Below are 19,452 nucleotides of genomic sequence, written 5' to 3'. Positions count from 1 at the left end.
GTAAATCTACCCTAGGAATAGGTATACACTCTTTATTTTATCGACTTTTATTATTATAATCTTTTTTAGACTGACCCCATCTGACTTAAGATCCCTTTTACCTGAGCAATATTACCGGTAAAACAACAGGAGCTTTTGGTCTTACAAAATCATATTTTTCTTTATTGTTTCAGTGGCGTAGTAACCAGTGTAAGCGAGGATGCTTTCTCTTCAACCAACAGTGATTTGCTAGACCTGGATTCTCCGCGAAGTAATGAAACTCTAGACAGCAACGAAGACTCGTTCACACTATCTCAAGACATGGCTCCCAACCAAGGATTGGATAAACACGAATCCTGGAGGAATAAAATCTCCTGGCAGGATGAATTTGGGCGGGAAATGACCGATCTGTCAGCTTTCCTCGCACAAGACGAAGATTACCATCATGATTCTAGCAATACGTTATCACAATATTTTACTGGACTCCTCGCCAGGTCGCAATCAAAAGACATCAGCAAGTTGGATTTTAGTTTTTCTAATGACAGTGATTTCCTCCAGTTCTTGCATTGCTCGTCTAGTAAAACTGATGTAAGTATTATCATGATAATCGTAGACATCACATGTAAATATATCTTAGCTGTGAGATGGCGTTTTTAGCAGAAAGTTTGCAAAGTCCATTGTTATAATGGACTTTCATAACTTCGCTACTCTATCCTTTGAAACGAGTTTATTTCTCTTTGAGGAAAATAACTTTTAGGAAATGCAAACAGTACCTTAGCTGTGAAAGAAATTGAAATTTATGAAATTAATCACGTCAAAAATAATGTTACATAGTCCATTAACACTGTTGGTTCTCAACTCGGAATTTTTCTACTCATATTAGCTGTGAAGGAAATTGAAATTTATGAAATTAATCACGTCAAAAATAATGTTACATAGTCCATTAACACTGTTGGTTCTCAACTCGCAATTTTTCTACTCATATAGGTAGGTACCTACTTGGTTGTTGGCTGTTACATTGCATTTCCTGTTGATTCTGATACATGATGCACTTTTAATTGACATTTTCAAAGTTCAATCGAAATTTCAAACCCCCAGCAAATTTCACTGTAACGAAATTACAACCAACAAACTTTGTCTGCTTATCATTTCTTGATTTCTAACTTATATTTTCTGTCGTAAGAGGAAATCAACTTGTAGATGCGTGTACTGTATGCTATTGTTACAATCCGCATTCTGTTCCAATGTTTTAAAAATACATTTTGCAACATTACTTTGTAACATTGTACAAATTTGAAAGCATTACAAATAAATATTACACCTGGGTACTTTGATACAAATACTTCGAATCACACAGTACATACTCATGTTTCTTTCATCGATTTCGTCAAACGGGAAATCAAAGAGGATAATACTTGCATGGGATTTATCCGCTCCGCTCACAGTCTCATATCGAAATGGTTAAAACCGTCTAACCATTAAAATAAAAGTCGGTTGTTTATTGTTTCAAGAGGAGAATTAGAAAGGGCGGGAATGAGAGTGATGGTTTCTTAGGTTTGAGATTAGATAATGGTGAATGGACAAAGGTCTCTGACATAAATCCTAACCTGATGAGATAAGATTAGACGTATGATCTCGTGATGTTTCACTTCTCACGCTTCATTATCATATATCACTCAGGGTTATGAGGTGAACTATACTCGTATATTATCATTATCACTTATAGAAACTAATTAATTACAAATACTATGCTTGTAATGCTTGTATATCGGTATATCATTTATGAAATGTTTGTAGTCTTATCAACTCATTTATCACGACATGTGTTATTTCTTTCCAACCTAGAGACACACATGCTTTCAGAGAATGATAAAGTTGTAGATTTAAGACTTGTACTTGTAGATGGGAGAGATATTACCAGCTGAGCCAAAGAGGAATTGAGCCAAAGGACGTCAATGTTATTTACCTGCTAGTCGCTCATACCAGCTCGATGTGTTTCACATGAAGCGTTTATAAAAGCTAATGAAACCCAACGACTTCTCGTATCATCGTACCAGCTGAGCCAAAGAGGAATTGAGCCAAAGGACGTCAATGTTATTTACCTGCTAGTCGCTCATACCAGCTCGATGTGTTTCACATAAAGCGTTTATAAAAGCTAATGAAACCCAACAAATAATACCACGCTTTTCTGTTTATTTTGGCTGCTTTTGACTTTATCGTGCAAGTATTTCGTAGAAGCTGAGAGGGTAAATTCATTGACCCCTGTGTTCCTAATAACAGAAAGGTTTTATGTTTCCTCTCCACTGCAACATGAAAATAACTTTCAAACAAAGAAAAACTTGAAATTTATTTGAACCGATAATTTTTCACGTTTTTGGCGATGGCGTTTTTAGCAGAAAGTTTGCAAAGTCCATTGTTATAATGGACTTTCATAACTTCGCTACTCTATCCTTTGAAACGAGTTTATTTCTCTTTGAGGAAAATAACTTTTAGGAAATGCAAACAGTACCTACTTACAGGGATAATGTTACTGTGTAGTGAAATTACATTTTGCTCTTTTCAAATTGGGTTTCGTTTTTGGTCTTACGAGTATTTCAGAAGATACCTAAGGATAGTTATAGTAAAGTAATAACAAGAGAAGGTTTTAGGCCAAGTCCCGTGGGTTCGTGTAGGTAACTGTGACCATAAATAACCTACCTAGAACACAATAAATATCTAATATTTAACTGTTCTCTTGCTTTCAGAGTGGAATTGGCACGGAAGAAAGCTCGGAAAGTTCTCAGTCGAGTCAGAGGTTGTCAAGTGAGCCTGACGATAATCAAATTCATAGTTGTAGTTCAATCTCCAAACCTTTGACTACCTGTTCAAAACCTCCGGCTGATAATTCGTCCAAAATTAGGTTTCCGGCCACGCGGAATTGTACGCTTAACAATAATTATGTTCCTCCAAAGAATTACGTGTGCAAGTGGAAGGATTGCACCGCTAAATACTCCATCATATCCAACTTAGTTCACCACGTTCAGGTAAGAGCTTTACAATATTCAATAAAGTCACTTTAATTTTATAATCTATACTATACGTACACATATTTTTGCCTTTTGCCACGTGCAAAGGCTAATTCCATAATCCTATAAAGGTACTTTTTAGCGGAGTAATATATATTGGTTTACGAACATTCTTAAGCCAAACATTCGTCCATTTCGAAATGACGCTTCTGGTAGTCGAAACTCCTTTTACAGATCGGGTCTTTAGGCACACCAGGTACATAATACGGTAACATTTCCCAGTTGTTTACTCCACACGGATATTCCGAAAGTTTTTATAAAAACTGTTTCCCTCTACGACAATAACAATGAAATGGAAATAACAATTCTAAACTAAGACAAAACTTGACACTAGACATTCTCACACAATCATGAATTTAAAAGAGGACATTATCAGTAGAAGCTTTGACGATAAAAATGACTCGATATGGAACTGTGGACTTTTTAAATGCAGTATTATAATAAAAGTCTGGCCTATCCTATTGCATATGTATCTTACTATGTATGTTCGTCATTAAAGCTATCTATCTTTCGCACATTAAAAATTTACTGTTTATTTCTGTTTCTGGAGGTAAACTTTTTAATAAAATAGTTCCCAAGTAATAAAACAAGGTTGGTGAACGCCAATAAATACTTACTCGTATATTTTCAAAAATCTCATCTCTTCTAGAACTCAACACTTGAGCTGTAACATTCCACTTTTTTCTCAAGTATTTTACTCTTTTTTCTTTCATATAAAGAGAAGCGGGTACACTAGACTTTGATAAAATAAAAGGGAGTTTAAAACTCTGTTGTCATGGCAACCATAAGACATGTAGATAGCTTTGAAAACTTTAACCATTTGTTTTCCCTCCTGTATTGAAGCTGTTAGTTTTTTTTTTCTTCTTTTTTAAACACACAAGAAAGTAAATAAATTTTAATTACCTACTCCAGTTATTAACAGTTGCATCAATTAGCATGCCAGAGAACAAATTATTTTTCGTTATTGTGTTGTTGACAATTTTGTTGAAAGTTAGCAGACCTTTCGTTGCTTGTACAAATGGAGAAAGGAAAATCTTGGTTTAAGTAAATTAACATCTAGGTACATACTTTCCGTGTCCTCACTAGGTGGTAGATAGCTAATCTTTTGATAGAGTTACCTACACCTGAAAGCCAGTTTTTTCAGCGTACCTACCTATGATAAAAGTAACATAGCTAACTTAAATGGAGAAAGGAAAATCTTGGTTTAAGTAAATTAACATCTAGGTACATACTTTCCGTGTCCTCACTAGGTGGTAGATAGCTAATCTCTTGATAGAGTTACCTACACCTGAAAGCCAGTTTTTTCAGCGTACCCAGTATACCTATGATAAAAGTAACATAGCTAACTTTATATATCTACCTAACTTTTCATAGCAGAAGTATTTATGATATGTATCATACGTAGATGTAGTAGCAGTATTTGTACCGATGATGTTATAGTAGTAAACCATATACTTGTTGTAGTAGAAAAGGTACACGACACGAAATATAACATTGCTGACTGCACTGAATTGTGCACGATTTCATTCCTCACACGACGAAGAACAATATTTGTTACAATAATACACAAGAAACCGCTGAATCCACCAACTTCCTCTCCCACGCGACTTTTCCTCCCCCTGCTATAAAATGAGCACATGTTGAACGAAATGAAACATTCAATCTGCCCCGATAATCAAAAATAATGAAGCCCCATATGACCCAGTTGTTTTTAACTTCAACTTTACACCCCTCTGAATTCATTTTCCAGAACCCTAATTTAAAAGCTTTGTATACTTTCCCTACATTTTCATATCATCAAAATATTTACTTCTCTGTCTCTCTGTCTCATTTGAATCCCGATATTTATTTAGCACCAATTATAATTGCATTGTTGAGAGGGGTTTTCCTCTTTTCTTGAAAAGTGTGCTTTATTGGATTTTATTTGATCTGTCTGTCTATTTTTTGTAACCCAAATAATTTAATTTGTACACACGTGTGTTGATACATGCAAATTTTATTTATTTTTTCATCCAATTTTAGATGAGTTTCTCAAATTGCTTTTGAATGATCAAATTAACTGTCGCGTTCTTTGGTTTCATTACTTCACTCTCAAACCAAATTAAAATTTGAACGTGATGCTGTGATTTTTTTGTTTCCTTGCCACCTATTGTTTTACTTCCTGAGAAACTCAAAAGACATTTCCATTACAACCTTGGCGCCTTAAGTAAAACGTTTCCTTTCTCACTGTTTTTCCTTTTTTCTCTGTTCTTTTTTTTCAATTACTTGGAAATTGACACACGTGTCACTTGAATTTCCAAATTTTCCTGGGAGGAAAAACATTCATAAGGTTTCTTTCCAGCCCCATAGCAGCTCAGAGATAGAACATTGGACTTGTAATCCGTGGGCTCGGATTCAAGAGAGTAGCGACACACACACAAAAAAAATCTATTCATCAAAAGTAGGTATACGAGATTTTGTTTCGTCTCATACAATCTTATTCGGTCAGGATAAACAAGGTATTCAGTTCCACGACCGCTTCAAATGCAAGATCGTTAATTTTTATCAACTTTATAGACTAGTTAAAACTTAACAAAATTTTACTCTAGCTGGTACCTAGGTCGTCGGACTTTATTTGACCGAGATAACCAGTATTTGTCCGCAGGAATGTGGTATTGATAACATTTCATCCTGAAAGTGTGGCATACTGATAATGCAGTGGGAAAAAGATATTCAAAGCGGAAAACTTATTCCGAGACACAAAGGAAACCTGAGGTTTATGAGTATTATGATCACAGTTGTTACTTAGTTTTCCATGAGTTATTCTGTATACAGGATGAACTTAAAATCCAATTTTCTTGGAAATTCACAGTAAACGGATGATAATTAATTTGAGGAAAAAGATTAGTTGGACTTGTAATAATCAAAACAAAAGAACTCATAAGCCCCCCTTTGTTTATCAATTACTACTGACATCATTGAATACACTAAGGTTGCCTAGAGGCCAAAAAGCGGAATTCTGGGTGGTACCCATCCCGTATAGAGCAGGATGAACTTAAAATCCAATTTTCTTGGAAATTCACAGTAAACGGATGATAATTAATTTGAGGAAAAAGATTAGTTGGACTTGTAATCAAAACAAAAGAACTCATAAGCCCCCCTTTGTTTATCAATTACTACTGACATCAATACACTTAGGTTGCCTAGAGGCCAAAAAGCGGAATTCTGGGTGGTACCCATCCCGTATAGCGTACACTATTAAAGTGCATTCTGATTTATCTTCATGATACTAGTTATTACTTATTATACCTGGAGAAGACCTTGCGTTCTAAACTTTACTGCTTCTAGCGTGCAATTAACAATTGAAACTGAAAATGAGACTGTAAAAATGAAGCAAGAAATAGGTCCGAAGTAATGCAAAGTAAATTATAAAGAGTTTTTTTTTCTTTAATGTCAAATGCATTTGCACTCGTTTTAGCATCCATTCGGTTTGTTTTTATAGTAAGGCCAAAAGATAGATTAAGTTCTAGTCCAATATGAATCACCACTGTACCTAAAGCTCTGAAAGTTGATTCAGCTCAATAGAAAGGAATAATAGACTTGTTTAAATACATAGTAAGGAGGTATTTATTTCAATACCTGCAGCTGCAATGTCAATCCCCGCTACGGCATGTTATAATGTGTGAATAAATAAAATTCCAAATTTGTTAGAGAAAAATGACATAATGTAAGAGTTTTAAGGATTAGGAAGAAAATGTCTTGGTCCTAAGGAACTCTAGAATTATTACTTATTATACCTGGAGAAGACCTTGCGTTCTAAACTTTACTGCTTCTAGCGTGCAATTAACAATTGAAACTGAAAATGAGACGGTAAAAATGAAGCAAGAAATAGGTCCGAAGTAATGCAAAGTAAATTATAAAGAGTTTTTTTTCTTTAATGTCAAATGCATTTGCACTCGTTTTAGCATCCATTCGGTTTGTTTTTATAGCAAGGCCAAAAGATACGTATTGGGAATCAATGGAAATTATTGGTATTTAAGGAACCATCACTGAAACCAAGATAAGAGTACCTACCTATAAGAAAGTTGTAGTGGAAGTATACCTGCTAAGAAAGTTAAGAAAATACAAATAGTTTCCCACAACATTATGTACATTTATTTTGTACATATTTACTTAAATGTGACACTTGATATGTATCAACTTGATGAAGGAATGAGATGTTATGAAAAAAGTTAGAACTCTTACGTAGCTCGTAATCTTTTTATAGAGTATTTCGGTAGCTATTAGCTATTTAAATACTCTTGTAGGTTGTAGATCCCCGTTCTATCGTTACTATCTACCTATACTTTTATGATATTTAGATTTAATATAATTATTTGAATGCAAATGCAAAATCAATGCAAGTTTTATTATTATAGGAATTTAAAGTAGCTTTTTATATCTTAATCAAGTATTTATTTCTAAGGTTTCCTACTATCCCCGATTTGTCGTCAAATATTGTCAGTATTGTGTAACGTCGATAATTATGCAACATCTCCATTTCTTCACAGCGATATCTCGTGAAAGCCGACAAAATAGTTTTTTTCGTAGTTACGGAGTATATTGACCTAGACACCTAGCCTAGAGAAATATTCACACGCTTATATCTACGTTATCTACATACTATACGAGTACAAATTACAAATGAGACTGTCATTTTGTATGGATTTTTCTTCTTCTTCCTATTCACTACCTAGGCCCCAGGCAAATAGATTAAATCTTAAATTTATGCACCTAAAGTAGAAGATGCTAAACAAGTGGGGTTTCCGTTTTATTGAAATTTTGTTTTCCACTATATTTTTTTCCGATCCAGTTTTTAATAAATATCTACTAATATTAATGGTGATTATGGTGAAGATATAATCCATTAAAGAGAACATCAGAAAACATTCAGCTTTCTGATCAAAAAACAATGTAAATAATTAATATTAATAATGTAAAGTTATTATGCACGTGTGTACAACTATTATGTTTAGTACAAGCTTAAAGTTTACACAATAAGTTAACAATAACATTTCTTCTCTCGAATGGAAAAATATCGTGTCAGTTGAACTTTTTTTTAAAACTGAAACAAGAAAAAGTTTCAAACCTACACAGTGAATTACAAGCTCTCGCGTATTTCTTCTTCCTATTCACTACCTAGGCCCCAGGCAAATAGATTAAATCTTAAATTTATGCACCTAAAGTAGAAGATGCTAAACAAGTGGTTATCTAGCTTTGGGCTTGAAAAATCTTCTCATTTTCCAGATAAGTGAAATGCCATTTGATGCAAAATTGCTAGTCATGCTACTCTTGTTGAGTTTCCCATAGATATTGTAATCCGTCCCTTCCTAATATATTTTAATCCGTCCCTTCCTATATTTTAATTTTAATCCGTCCCTTCCTATATTTTAATCCGTTCCTTCCTATATTTTAATCCGTTCCTTCCTATATTTTAATTCGTCCCTTACATAGTAAGGAGGTATTTATTTCAATACCTGCAGCTGCAATGTCAATCCCCGCTACGGCATGTTATAATGTGTGAATAAATAAAATTATAAATTTGTTCGAGAATAATAAAATTATGTCAGTCAGAACTTTAAGGATTAGGAAGAAAATATCTTGGTCCTAAGGAACTCTAGAAACTATAACTGCTACCTATATACTCGTACTCGTACTTTCCACTAAACATAGTTACTTTTTTAAGTACTCGTTATTCACTTGAATGTTTTTTTTTTTCTGTTTCCGTTTTATTTAAATTTTGTTTTCCACTATATTTTTTTCCGATCCAGTTTTTTTTATAAATATCTACTAATAATCAGACCCTTCTGTATTTTAATATGCCTTTTGTTTGATTTTTCTTGCAGCCAATAAGCCGGACTTCTTCGATAGATCCATCATGGAGGATGTTGCCAAACGGTTGCAGATTTTCGAGAAATGTTCTCAGGGGGTCATCGAGTATTCTCAGGATATGAGCGTCACCATCTGTTTGAAAAACAAGGTGAGAAATCAGCATCACGATTGGTATAACCAGGGCCATCGTCTTTAATAAACGCCCTATGTTACTACGACCTGGTTAGATCTTTTATGATAGAAATTAGCATCACTTATGGGGACACTCACTTCTAAAAAGAAAAAAAAAAAAAAAAAAAATGTAAATAATTAATATTAATAATGTAAAGTTATTATGCACGTGTGTACAACTATTATGTATAGTACAAGCTTAAAGTTTACACAATAAGTTAACAATAACATTTCTTCTCTCGAATGGAAAAAATATCGTGTCAGTTGAACTTTTTTTTAAACTGAAACAAGAAAAAGTTTCAAACCTACACAGTGAATTACAAGCTCTCGCGTACGAAAGAATAAATTGCATTTTTTGTAGGTTAAAACAACAAACTATTGGTTGGCTTATCTTAAAGTTCTACTCGAGACACCCTTTATGTTTATGAGCAAGTAGCTTTACGAGATATTCACCGAGATTTCAAGTCTATGTCGTAATTACTATGCAACTGAGTTATGACTATGTCCATGACGGTGCATTTCCTAGTTTCAAGCATACTATTGCTGTTGCCTATATTAGATATTATTGTGTCATTGAATGTTTCCATTCTAAGGACACTACTTCTCTCCGACTACGATGTTTGTGTTACATTCTATTTTCAAGATTACTAGAGACTTATGGAGAAGAAGTGTTCAGAGTGGCTAGTCGCATGAATCTTGCATCTTAGCAACGACCTACAACCTTATCGTGTAGAATCCTAGGTGAATATGTTGTGAAATTTATTACTGCACATACTGAATGGTTCATTCAATTGCAAACTGTCGTTGTTTTGCTTTTGTATGTTTCCAAGCTTGACCTTACAAATTACGATTGGAAATACTCTTCTTATCTGCCGACGGAGACGTTGAACTAAAGAATACCATTTTGACGATAGTCCAATTAAAATTCTTACTAATTGGGAACTGGGCAGTTAGTATACTTAATAACAAGATCCGTAAGTACTAATAGGTACAAGTACAATGATAATTATTAAAAACGATCACTTAACAAAAAATCAAAGAATGAGAACATGATTGAGTAAAATAAAATTATTAAATTAGAAATTTTAGAAATGAGTACTAATAGGTACAAGTACAATGATAATTATTAAAAACGATCACTTAACAAAAAATCAAAGAATGAGAACATGATTGAGTAAAATAGAATTATTAAATTAGAAATTTTAGAAATTATATTCAATAAAGTCACTTTAATTTTATAATCTATACTATACGTACACATATTTTTGCCTTTTGCCACGTGCAAAGGCTAATTCCATAATCCTATAAAGGTACTTTTTAGCGGAGTAATATATATTGGTTTACGAACATTCTTAAGCCAAACATTCGTCCATTTCGAAATGACGCTTCTGGTAGTCGTCGAAACTCCTTTTACAGATCGGGTCTTTAGGCACACCAGGTACATAATACGGTAACATTTCCCAGTTGTTTACTCCACACGGATATTCCGAAAGTTTTTATAAAAACTGTTTCCCTCTACGACAATAACAATGAAATGGAAATAACAATTCTAAACTAAGACAAAACTTGACACTAGACATTCTCACACAATCATGAATATAAAAGAGGGCATTATCAGTAGAAGCTTTGACGATAAAAATGACTCGATATGGAACTGTGGACTTTTTAAATGCAAGCAGGCTTTATACGAACTTCTGATAATGATTGTAGGAGAAACTTTTATTCGTGCTATCATGTATGCAAAGAACGGTTTTCAAGCTGAATAGGAAATGTAAAATTATTACCACGTGAAGACACGTCGTGATATGTAAGCAAATTGTATGAAAAACCTTTAATTTCTCTTCCATGTTTTTCCAATAAAATAACATCATGAGGACTGAGTTTAGGGCTAGATTATATTCAAGTATCTACCTATCCCATTCTTACCCATCATCATTCTTCTCCTCCTCTCATCTCTTAAAGAGCTTATACATAACCGAAGAAAAATGAAACGATTGAAAGATAATTTCATACAATGAAAAAGCTGATAGCTTTGGAGCTTCTTTTCATTATTAATACAAGTAGGCAGGCTTTATACGAACTTCTGATAATGATTGTAGGAGAAACTTTTATTCGTGCTATCATGTATGCAAAGAACGGTTTTCAAGCTGAAAAGGAAATGTAAAATTATTACCACGTGAAGATACGTCGTGATATGTAAGCAAATTGTATGAAAAACCTTTAATTTCTCTTCCATGACTTTCCAATAAGCTCTGTTTGCTTTTTCACATTTTATGAGCTTCATTTTCTAGAAGGAAATCTCAGCTGTTCTGTCATTTTCAAAGGAACTCGTATTTTGACTGCCCTTACCGCCGCACCGCGCCGTTGTAAGGCGTTTTTTAAAGCCGAAAAAACTTCGACCCTGTCGAGATTCAAATCGCGGACTGCGTTGGCAAGTCTAATACCCACTAGCCCCGGGAGTGGAGCTAGAGGTTGCTTGGAAAAAAAAAAAATAGTGATAGGGTGCCACAGGTTTATAAAACTTAGGGTGGAAGAACTCTATCATTGAGTTACTAGTTTTTCTCTCCGTGTATGAAGGCACCCTGTATAAGTGCATAAAGCACACTGATGGTTAATACTCGTGTCGGAGCTTTGGATTTGATTATCCTTTGCTTTCAATCTATATCTCTCCTGTCTACTTTGCTTGCACACCATACGTCAAGGCTAACTCTGTGAAGATTTTAAATGCAGTATTATAATAAAAGTCTGGCCTATCCTATTGCATATGTATCTTACTATGTATGTTCGTCATTAAAGCTATCTATCTTTCGCACATTAAAAATTTACTGTTTATTTCTGTTTCTGGAGGTAAACTTTTTAATAAAATAGTTCCCAAGTCATAAAACAAGGTTGGTGAACGCCAATAAATACTTACTCGTATATTTTCAAAAATCTCATCTCTTCTAGAACTCAACACTTGAGCTGTAACATTCCACTTTTTTCTCAAGTATTTTACTCTTTTTTCTTTCATATAAAGAGAAGCGGGTACACTAGACTTTGATAAAATAAAAGGGAGTTTAAAACTCTGTTGTCATGGCATGTGAAGATTGTCAAGAAGGCTTAACCCTTTAGGTAGTCGAATCGCTTTCGTTGGGTATAAGTAGGGCCATCGGCTTTAATAAACGTGTCATTGGGCACTGCGCTCTGTGAAGATTGTCAAGAAGGCTTAACCCTTTAGGTAGTCGAATCGCTTTCGTTGGGTATAAGTAGGGCCATCGGCTTTAATAAACGTGGGCACTGCGCTTAGATCTTTAGTGACACCCGCTTTAACGTTACCAAGAGTCGAGGTGTAAAGGGACTCTTTGGAGATACATATAATAATGCTCAATAATAGTGCTTATTTATATTGCTCGGATGGGACAGAAAAATTCCTTTACTCCAGCAGTAGGCAAACTACTGATGTGATCAAATTCTCAAAGTGTAGAGAGGACGAGATTTTGCACGCCGGCTGGGATTGATCCCACGTCCTTTTTTTACCAGGTGAAAAGCTTTCACCAGACGATCGTCTAGACTCTCTAGACCATTACACCACCAAGGCAGGCATTTTCTACCCCTTTTGAACTGTCTCAATCTGTTTCTTCTTTTAATCCAATGTCCTTTCTTTTCTCTTCCAGACAATTCATGTGATCACTCAAAGGCATCTGGGTCACTTCACGTGCCTCTGGGAGAATTGTCGCCATTACGGGATCTCATACAACTGCGCCCCTTCCTGGCCAGACCACCATGTTCTAACTCATACAGGGAAAACCTTCGAGTGCTTCATTCCGGGATGCAAGAAGATCTTCAAAACCGAGGTAAGACTAATGAAAATAACGATGTGTGTTGGCCCTGTATAATCTACCTTATTTGTATGTATACGGATGGGTTTTTACGCACAGCATCATGCTTTTCCATGCAATTTTTGAGGAAAAAGGCTCATTAGTCGGCTACTTAGTCGGTAATGAGCTCACTCTCCGATGCACCATTTTTGTGTGGAATAAGACACGCGCGTAAAAAGCTTTTTCATGTTAATAATATTCATGGGTATAAAATTTAGAAAGTGTCAAATATTGTATGTTCTTTGAAATACGTAAGTCCGACCGGATTTGTATTGCTATAGTTACGAGATAATAACGCATTTGTATTGTTTTGTAGTAGTGTCAAATATTGTATGTTCTTTGAAATACGTAAGTCCGACCGGATTTGTATTGCTATAGTTACGAGATAATAACGCATTTGTATTGTATTGTATTGTAGTGTTTGTTTAAAATACGAAAATATTGATGTCTATGCACGAGCTGTAAGGCAGCATTGTGTACAAATGTGATCACCAGGCATACTTGATTCGTTTCTCTACATTTTGAACTTTCAATGTGAACTTGGAATTATCATAATGTAGTATAATTTATTCTTACACTTCATTGTCAAGTTCAATATTACTACTTTGGTTTATTTTCAATCTCTCTGGCAAATCGCAATCTGTTGCTCTCCCACCAACTTATTTTCAATGTTGTTCAGTGACAAATTAGTTGGAGAAAAATTGTTGGTTTCGAATTGCATCTTCCAGTGCATACTATGAACGTACTACTTTGGTTTATTTTCAATCTCTCTGGCAAATCGCAATCTGTTGCTCTCCCACCAACTTATTTTCAATGTTGTTCAGTGACAAAGTAGTTGGAGAAAAATTGTTGGTTTCGAATTGCATCTTCCAGTGCATACTATGAACAAATCTACCCTAGGAATAGGTATACACTCTTTATTTTATCGACTTTTATTATTATAATCTTTTTTAGACTGACCCCATCTGACTTAAGAGCCCTTTTACCTGAGCAATATTATCGGCAAAACAACAAGAGCTTTTGGTCTTACAAAATCATATTTTTCTTTCTTAATGTGCGAAAGATAGATAGCTTTAATGACGAACATACATAGTAAGATACATATGCAATAGGATAGGCCAGACTTTTATTATAATACTGCATTTAAAAAGTCCACAGTTCCATATCGAGTCATTTTTATCGTCAAAGCTTCTACTGATAATGTCCTCTTTTAAATTCATGATTGTGTGAGAATGTCTAGTGTCAAGTTTTGTCTTAGTTTAGAATTGTTATTTCCATTTCATTGTTATTGTCGTAGAGGGAAACAGTTTTTATAAAAACTTTCGGAATATCCGTGTGGAGTAAACAACTGGGAAATGTTACCGTATTATGTACCTGGTGTGCCTAAAGACCCGATCTGTAAAAGGAGTTTCGACTACCAGAAGCGTCATTTCGAAATGGACGAATGTTTGGCTTAAGAATGTTCGTAAACCAATATATTACTCCGCTAAAAAGTACCTTTATAGGACTATGGAATTAGCCTTTGCACGTGGCAAAAGGCAAAAATATGTGTACGTATAGTATAGATTATAAAATTAAAGTGACTTTATTGAATATTGTAAAGCTCTTACCTGAACGTGGTGAACTAAGTTGGATATGATGGAGTATTTAGCGGTGCAATCCTTCCACTTGCACACGTAATTCTTTGGAGGAACATAATTATTGTTAAGCGTACAATTCCGCGTGGCCGGAAACCTAATTTTGGACGAATTATCAGCCGGAGGTTTTGAACAGGTAGTCAAAGGTTTGGAGATTGAACTACAACTATGAATTTGATTATCGTCAGGCTCACTTGACAACCTCTGACTCGACTGAGAACTTTCCGAGCTTTCTTCCGTGCCAATTCCACTCTGAAAGCAAGAGAACAGTTAAATATTAGATATTTATTGTGTTCTAGGTAGGTTATTTATGGTCACAGTTACCTACACGAACCCACGGGACTTGGCCTAAAACCTTCTCTTGTTATTACTTTACTATAACTATCCTTAGGTATCTTCTGAAATACTCGTAAGACCAAAAACGAAACCCAATTTGAAAAGAGCAAAATGTAATTTCACTACACAGTAACATTATCCCTGTAAGTACTGTTTGCATTTCCTAAAAGTTATTTTCCTCAAAGAGACATAAATAGGTATTATAATATTCTGTTTCCATAGATAGTGTCTTAATTGATTTTTTTATCTGACGAAGGCTAAATGGTTCAAGCTGTTATGCTCGATTTAGGCTTGCGTTACAAAATGTTGATATCATTTAGCCTGCATCTGTTGAATGTTTTTTTGCCGCAGGAAATAATAAAAATTCTTAATAGCAAAATTATGAGCCGGATTTTATTAGTGTCATTGAATTAGTTTTTATCACTACTGGATATTAGTATTCTAATTAGCATTTTACGGATTTTTACAATGACTTTACCATTCCTCTCATTGGACTACCTACGGATGACTACAGGCTAGGACATAATTTATCTATCTTGTTATTGGTAATTATACCCGTGTGGATGTTCAAATGGCAAAGTGCCTAGTTAGTGCTTTTTACACTTTGGACTAGCGAATTTGAAAGAGCTCCCACGATTTTCTATTTTCCTACCGTTTGTTCTTGTCTATTCATTCAATGTTTTATCTCTTACGAGTATCGATCTTCTGTCTACCTTTTATAACATTATTTAATTTGGAAAGATCAAGCGAGTCGGACTTTTATTCAGCTGCTACCGAAAAAACGCTTAATTATTTTTAATTTGTTCATTGTTCTTAGACAAGTAAACATGTCATGTGGTTTTCTCATCAAGAGAATGTTTCCACTCAAGCAGAGTGATGGGTTTTAAAACGTATCAGTTATCGGGACTTGTAGTGTTACATGACACACCGTTAGTCCAGTTTGAAAACGTTATTACAGAATACCCTCACTACAACGAGTTCTGTACGAACAGGCCTATAAGGAATTGAAAACTTCACAAAATTTGGATAAGCTTTTCCTAAACTTTCCACGATAGGTAACTATTTCCCTATTTCTCTGAGATCTGTTGGAATACCCAAGAAAGAACCTTAGGTGAGCTTGGATTTTCCTTTTGGATTTTCTTGAACTTTTCCAACATGGGGTTTCCTTTTATTGTAATCAAAACAGCGACTTCCGAAGTACAACACTGCTATAAATGTAATTATTGATAAATATTTTTTCCCTTCCCTAATCCCCCTAGGGCTTCTAACAAAAAAGATTGGAAAAAAAAAATGCATTCAAATTATACAGGTACGTTATAATACTTGAGACCCAATACATATTATAACCAACATTATGTAACTTGGATTTTTTTCCTTTTTTTTATAACAAAAATAAATGATATACCGATATACAAGCATTACAAGCATAGTATTTGTAATTAATTAGTTTCTATAAGTGATAATGATAATATACGAGTATAGTTCACCTCATAACCCTGAGTGATATATGATAATGAAGCGTGAGAAGTGAAACATCACGAGATCATACGTCTAATCTTATCTCATCAGGTTAGGATTTATGTCAGAGACCTTTGTCCATTCACCATTATCTAATCTCAAACCTAAGAAACCATCACTCTCATTCCCGCCCTTTCTAATTCTCCTCTTGAAACAATAAACAACCGACTTTTATTTTAATGGTAAGACGGTTTTAACCATTTCGATATGAGACTGTGAGCGGAGCGGATAAATCCCATGCAAGTATTATCCTCTTTGATTTCCCGTTTGACGAAATCGATGAAAGAAACATGAGTATGTACTGTGTGATTCGAAGTATTTGTATCAAAGTACCCAGGGGTAATATTTATTTGTAATGCTTTCAAATTTGTACAATGTTACAAAGTAATGTTGCAAAATGTATTTTTAAAACATTGGAACAGAATGCGGATTGTAACAATAGCATACAGTACACGCATCTACAAGTTGATTTCCTCTTACGACAGAAAATATAAGTTAGAAATCAAGAAATGATACAAAACATTGAATGAATAGACAAGAACAAACGGTAGGAAAATAGAAAATCGTGGGAGCTCTTTCAAATTCGCTAGTCCAAAGTGTAAAAAGCACTAACTAGGCACTTTGCCATTTGAACATCCACACGGGTATAATTACCAATAACAAGATAGATAAATTATGTCCTAGCCTGTAGTCGTCCGTAGGTAGTCCAATGAGAGGAATGGTAAAGTCATTGTAAAAATCCGTAAAATGCTAATTAGAATACTAATATCCAGTAGTGATAAAAACTAATTCAATGACACTAATAAAATCCGGCTCATAATTTTGCTATTAAGAATTTTTATTATTTCCTGCGGCAAAAAAACATTCAACAGATGCAGGCTAAATGATATCAACATTTTGTAACGCAAGCCTAAATCGAGCATAACAGCTTGAACCATTTAGCCTTCGTCAGATAAAAAAATCAATTAAGACACTATCTATGGAAACAGAATATTATAATACCTACCTAATGACAAAAGTAATGGGGAAGCTTCTTTTATCAAAAACAAAAGGCTGAACTTCTCAAAATACTTACAACTGACGAACTTTTTGTAAGACACATCATGAAGTTGTCAAATCGAAATCAGATAATTTCAATAAGCTTAATATTGATTATTAAACACAAACTTTTATAAAACTATGTACTCCAACGAAACACATGCAGGCTAAATGATATCAACATTTTGTAACGCAAGCCTAAATCGAGCATAACAGCTTGAACCATTTAGCCTTCGTCAGATAAAAAAAAATCAATTAAGACACTATCTATGGAAACAGAATATTATAATACCTAATGACAAAAGTAATGGGGAAGCTTCTTTTATCAAAAACAAAAGGCTGAACTTCTCAAAATACTTACAATTGACGAACTTTTTGTAAGACACATCATGAAGTTGTCAAATCGAAGTCAGATAATTTCAATAAGCTTAATATTGATTATTAAACACAAACTTTTATAAAACTATGTACTCCAACGAAACACTTCACTCGGTGACATTTCTCAAACTAAACACCAAACAATGATCTCTGAAGTGACCAAAATCAAAAATGCTCAATATATTTTTTAACCTATTGGGGAAACCTATTCTTCTAAATACCATAATTAGAAAGAAAGAAACCTTGAAGTACTTGGAATAAATTAAAAATAGAACAAAAACGAACCAACATTTCGGAGAGCGTGAGGGTACAAAAGACAAAGTACTCCTATCATCGGGTCAAAACTTGGTTCATACTATTGGGGAAACCTATTCTTCTAAATACCATAATTAGAAAGAAAGAAACCTTGAAGTACTTGGAATAAATTAAAAATAGAACAAAAAGGAACCAACATTTCGGAGAGCGTGAGGGTACAAAAGACAAAGTACTCCTATCATCGGGTCAAAACTTGGTTCATTTTAGTTGCAGGTAAAACGTTGTTGTTCTCCTTCGGTCTAGGGTTGTAAAAGAGCGAAATGTAAACATCCAAGTTAAACCGTATCGTCCTATGAAAAGTGAGACTTTCTTAGACAAGTAAACATGTCATGTGGTTTTCTCATCAAGAGAATGTTTCCACTCAAGCAGAGTGATGGGTTTTAAAACGTATCAGTCATCGGGACTTGTAGTGTTACATGACACACCGTTAGTCAAGTTTGAAAACGTTATTACAGGATACCCTCACGACAACGAGTTCTGTACGAACAGGCCTATAAGGAATTGAAAACTTCACAAAATTTGGATAATTTTATGTGCACTGGTACGCGTAATTGTCACGAGTGACAGTCGCACCAAAAAAGGAGACAGCTATGCCTATGTATTAGAGACCAAAATATACCGAAAGGGCTAACAATAATTTGTTATTATCATTATGAAACGAGAATTTAATCATATTATAGTTTTAGAGAAGATACGAGATATTATTGAACGACGTGGTGGGTAGCGAACAAGAAAATAGGAGAGGACAAAAAAAACAGGTTCTTTTTTTTGTCATTTGTTTTTTTTGGAGAACACTCCTAGACATCAGGTTCTATGGGCTTTGCATGTTGCATGTGCATAATATAATGTTCAACGTGGATGCAACTGGTTTCTATGACATGTTCAAATTCTTTCAACCATTACGCTGTTAATGTACGGGTACTTTTCCTGTATATTAACTTTTCTGCTGATTAAATCTTAAAACTCAACTAGGAGATTTGGATGTCGTGATTTTTATGGCATAAAATTTATCATTGATCTTGTCTGTAGGTAATCTACCAAGGTAATTATTACGACTAAAATAAATATTACTTACCTAAATTAGAAGCATTCACTCTACTTGGGTAGTTACGGAGTATATTGACCTAGACACCTAGCCTAGAGAAATATTCACACGCTTATATCTACGTTATCTACATACTAAGTGTTTACTTAAGTTACAAAATTTAGAAGCAACATTTCTTTGTGTTCATTTAAGCAAAAACTATTCCCTTTGTTTTTAATTTTACACTCTCATCATCTTGTATTGTAGGCGAACTTTCAACTATT

General features: G+C 34.3%; 2 protein-coding genes across 3 annotated transcripts in view; one reads left to right on the top strand and one right to left on the bottom strand.

Annotated features, from left to right (window-relative positions):
* Positions 1 to 19,452, top strand: part of LOC103524302 (zinc finger protein jing) — an 85,385-nt gene that overhangs the window by 56,581 nt on the left and 9,352 nt on the right. Inside the window, exons 2-4 of the mRNA XM_008489316.3 lie at positions 174 to 567; positions 2,724 to 3,002; positions 12,719 to 12,898. Of these exons, the coding sequence (XP_008487538.1) occupies positions 174 to 567; positions 2,724 to 3,002; positions 12,719 to 12,898 (853 nt within the window). The remainder of the gene's footprint in view (positions 1 to 173; positions 568 to 2,723; positions 3,003 to 12,718; positions 12,899 to 19,452) is intronic.
* Positions 14,051 to 18,113, bottom strand: LOC113473911. 2 transcript variants are annotated; one of them, XM_026833400.1, is made up of 2 exons: positions 17,813 to 18,113; positions 14,051 to 14,811 (listed from the first exon to the last, which is right to left on the bottom strand). In XM_026833400.1, exons 1-2 carry the CDS (start codon positions 17,840 to 17,842, stop codon positions 14,497 to 14,499), a joined length of 345 nt encoding a protein of 114 aa, XP_026689201.1. In that variant the 5' UTR covers positions 17,843 to 18,113; the 3' UTR covers positions 14,051 to 14,496. The 2 variants fall into 2 exon arrangements, with proteins under 2 accessions (XP_026689201.1, XP_026689200.1); XM_026833399.1 differs by lacking the exon at positions 17,813 to 18,113 and adding an exon at positions 17,489 to 17,602 and having other exon boundaries at positions 14,053 to 14,811.

This window comes from Diaphorina citri, unplaced genomic scaffold, assembly GCF_000475195.1.
Source record: "Diaphorina citri unplaced genomic scaffold, Diaci psyllid genome assembly version 1.1 scaffold92, whole genome shotgun sequence".
Lineage (NCBI taxonomy): Eukaryota > Metazoa > Arthropoda > Insecta > Hemiptera > Psyllidae > Diaphorina > Diaphorina citri.
Note: the sequence above shows the minus strand (reverse complement) of the source record. Positions and strands in the feature narration are given on the sequence as shown.